Source organism: Saprolegnia diclina, assembly GCF_000281045.1.
Source record: "Saprolegnia diclina VS20 unplaced genomic scaffold supercont1.74, whole genome shotgun sequence".
NCBI classification, from domain to species: Eukaryota; Oomycota; class Saprolegniomycetes; order Saprolegniales; family Saprolegniaceae; genus Saprolegnia; species Saprolegnia diclina.
In genome coordinates this window covers 85,834-88,518 of record NW_008246141.1, presented here as the reverse complement: position 1 = coordinate 88,518, position 2,685 = coordinate 85,834, and the positions used below count along the sequence as shown (strand labels likewise).

At 57.7% G+C, this 2,685-nt stretch overlaps 1 protein-coding gene across 1 annotated transcript; it reads left to right on the top strand.

The window, feature by feature from the left end:
* The first annotated feature begins 864 nt into the window (after positions 1-864).
* SDRG_14560 (hypothetical protein) lies at positions 865-2,477 on the top strand. Its single transcript, XM_008620696.1, has 2 exons — positions 865-2,389; positions 2,436-2,477. The coding sequence occupies exons 1-2, from the start codon at positions 887-889 to the stop codon at positions 2,457-2,459; spliced, it is 1,527 nt and encodes a 508-aa protein (XP_008618918.1). The 5' UTR covers positions 865-886; the 3' UTR covers positions 2,460-2,477.
* Positions 2,478-2,685: the final 208 nt, after the last annotated feature.

Genomic DNA, 2,685 nt, shown 5'->3' with positions numbered 1-2,685 from the left:
AGCCAACGACCTCGAGGACTAGGCGCGCGGACCGAAGACGAGGCAGCCGTGTGACGAGCCAGCTAGCTAGTAGGAACTTGGGCCAAACAGCTTGGTTTCAGTATGATGCATACAAACTCCGAATCAACCGTCGCGGTGTCCGATGCCGCGCGCGACGCTGTCCTCGCCCCCACGACGTGAGAAGACGCGTACGTCCCTCGCTTGCATCAGCCAATGAGCTCTCGCCTCGTCTCACCGACGCGACCACCACGTCGACGCTGCGCTGCGGATTGGCTGCTTGGGACCATTTCCACCCTTTTTGTTCAATGGACGCACGCCCTATTGTAGCAACTGCATTCTCGTTTGGCGGCACCTAGAATCTAGCACTCATGGGGTCAAAAGATATGATGCGACGCATGCTGCCGCAAACTCGTGCATGACTTCGTGTGTAAAACTAGAATCGATGCAAGACAAAGACTTGCATGTTAGAGGGGAGGAAGCGAAGCATCGTGATAACCTGAGCAGCGCATTAGGAGCATACGGGGTCGCTGGACCACGTGGTCGTGTGCACGGTTGCCAACTGCGCTCCACTGGCGCCGTACATCGCCCGAAACGTCGCCACGACGTGCCGCCAGTGCTTGTGGAGGTGCACCTTGAGATCTGATCGAATGAAGTCACCAGGCTGCAGCCACCAAAAACCAATCAGATCGCTGGTTGCCACTATGATTCCAGAGATTTGGCAGCCTCGCCCGAAGATGTTGTTGTCTCTGGTCATCGCTCTCGCTATATTTGTTTGACCGCGAGAGGAAGAGACTATCCAAAGTGCGACCGTATAAAGTTGCGCAAGTACATGGAGGATACCTCTATTTGGGGTTTGGACTGCCACCGTTACTTTGAAACCCCAGCAATGCGAGTCCAGCGAGTCCAGCCGACGGTGTCCGCCAACCCACGTGGTCGATGGCATTGGTCGTCGCTGCTGCTCGGTAGCCTCTGGCTCAGCGCCACGCTGGCTGCAAGTGTCTGCTACCTACGGCTGCTGCAGCCGCCGCTCGCCAACGACCTTCTTTGGCCGTACTACAACGCATCTGGGTACCAAACCTTCCTCATCGATCTACTGAATACGCTATTGGAGACGACGCCGGATACCTCCTCAGTCGACTTGCAGTCTGTGGCGCTCGAGGGACACTACGACAGTCTCTTGACCAGCGCTATTGTGCACCCGACGTACGCGATGGCGCTGCTCACGACCAAGCTCACAGCGCTCGAGTTTGCCATCACTAGTCTGCGCAACTTGTCGGAGAATGCCCAGCTGTTTCAACTGCCAACGCAGTACTGCTGGGTCGACTTTAACCAATCGTTCGAGCTCGCCCACACGGACGCGCGTCAAGCGCGCTGTCATCGTCAGTACGCCGCGAACGGCGCAGTGTACCTCGAGTCTCTCTTGCGCAACACCAACTGGAAAGCGGCTGTCGCCGCATCTGCGACCTCGACCAATTTCTGGTTTGCCATTGAGAGCGGCCTCGAAGCCTCAGCGATGGGCGCTCGCTGGCTCGACGCTGTCGCTGCCGTGACCACCTCGGTCCAGGACGAAGCCACTGTCTGGCGATCGCATGGTATTGACAGCTATTCGTATCAGTGGCAAAACATCAAGCGGCCGGGACTCGTCGAGACGGCGACGCTGGTCAATGCTCTTGGCCTCCAGACTTCAGTTGTGCTCAAGAGTGTTGTCAGAACCAATGGGCCGTGGGTGATGTCGCTCTTCAGTCCCTCACTTCTCGATGATATTCGCCTTGTCAGTGGCTGCAACGCGAGTCTTCTTCGTGGCGCGCCACACTACGTCCTCAACACATTGTGCGACGGCCGCGTACCCGTCTCGTTCGAGTCGTTTCTCGAGTCGCTTCTCCAAATGAGTCCGTTCTTCCGCCCGATTGGTATGATTCGCGACGCCCTTGGGCCACTCCTTTCAAGCGATCTCTACGTCGTGCCCATACCTGAGTCTCTCATTTCTCTGAGAGCCGACCGTGTCACCGCGCTGTACGGCGCCTGGAACGCATCGACCGCAGACATGTACTCGACTCTCGAGACGGACTTGCGCGTGACGCTAGTGCCGCCCGCGTGGTCGACGGACCTCGTATTTTACGGCGGGAGTCCTTTTTGCCTGTATGGCGCACCACAGACGTATGTGCAACCGCCGTTTACATCGACCGACGACTGCTCCACGCAGTCCGAATGGACGGTGGCGATACCGCGGCCATCTCTTGTCATCGCGATGTCTTTGGTCCACGACTCGATCGACGCGATTTGCGCGCAGCAGTCGCGCCGAGTCTGTCCCGAGACGCTACTCGCCGCGCAAAAGCTCTTGCCGCACCGACAGATCGACCCGGTTTTGCTTCAGAACGCAACCACAGCCGTGGCGTCGCTCAACATTAGTCTTATGCAGTTTGCCTCGGATCCAGCTCAAACCGACGTTCGAATGCTAGTACAGCCACTACTCGAGCCACCTTTCACCTTTTACGGATGGGTGCTTCTCTTGGATTGGGTCGCTGGCGTTCGTGAAGTCGTCTCGTATGAAGGCGACAACGGAACGCTTGTCTTGATCTCGGACGCCTACGACATATCGTCGACAACTCCCAACAGCGCGACGCTCGGGACGTCGTCGATTGGGCTCTACTACCTCATCTTGTACTCGGCCTGTGTGCTTGGCGC

Excerpts from the sequence above, each read along its gene's own strand:
- SDRG_14560 (XM_008620696.1), top strand. The coding sequence starts at position 887 with ATGCGAGTCCAGCGAGTCCAGCCGACGGTGTCCGCCAACCCACGTGGT. Across the intron at positions 2,390-2,435 it reads TTCAGAACGCAACCACAGCC|CTCAAACCGACGTTCGAATG; the intron begins GTGGCGTCGCTC and ends CCTCGGATCCAG.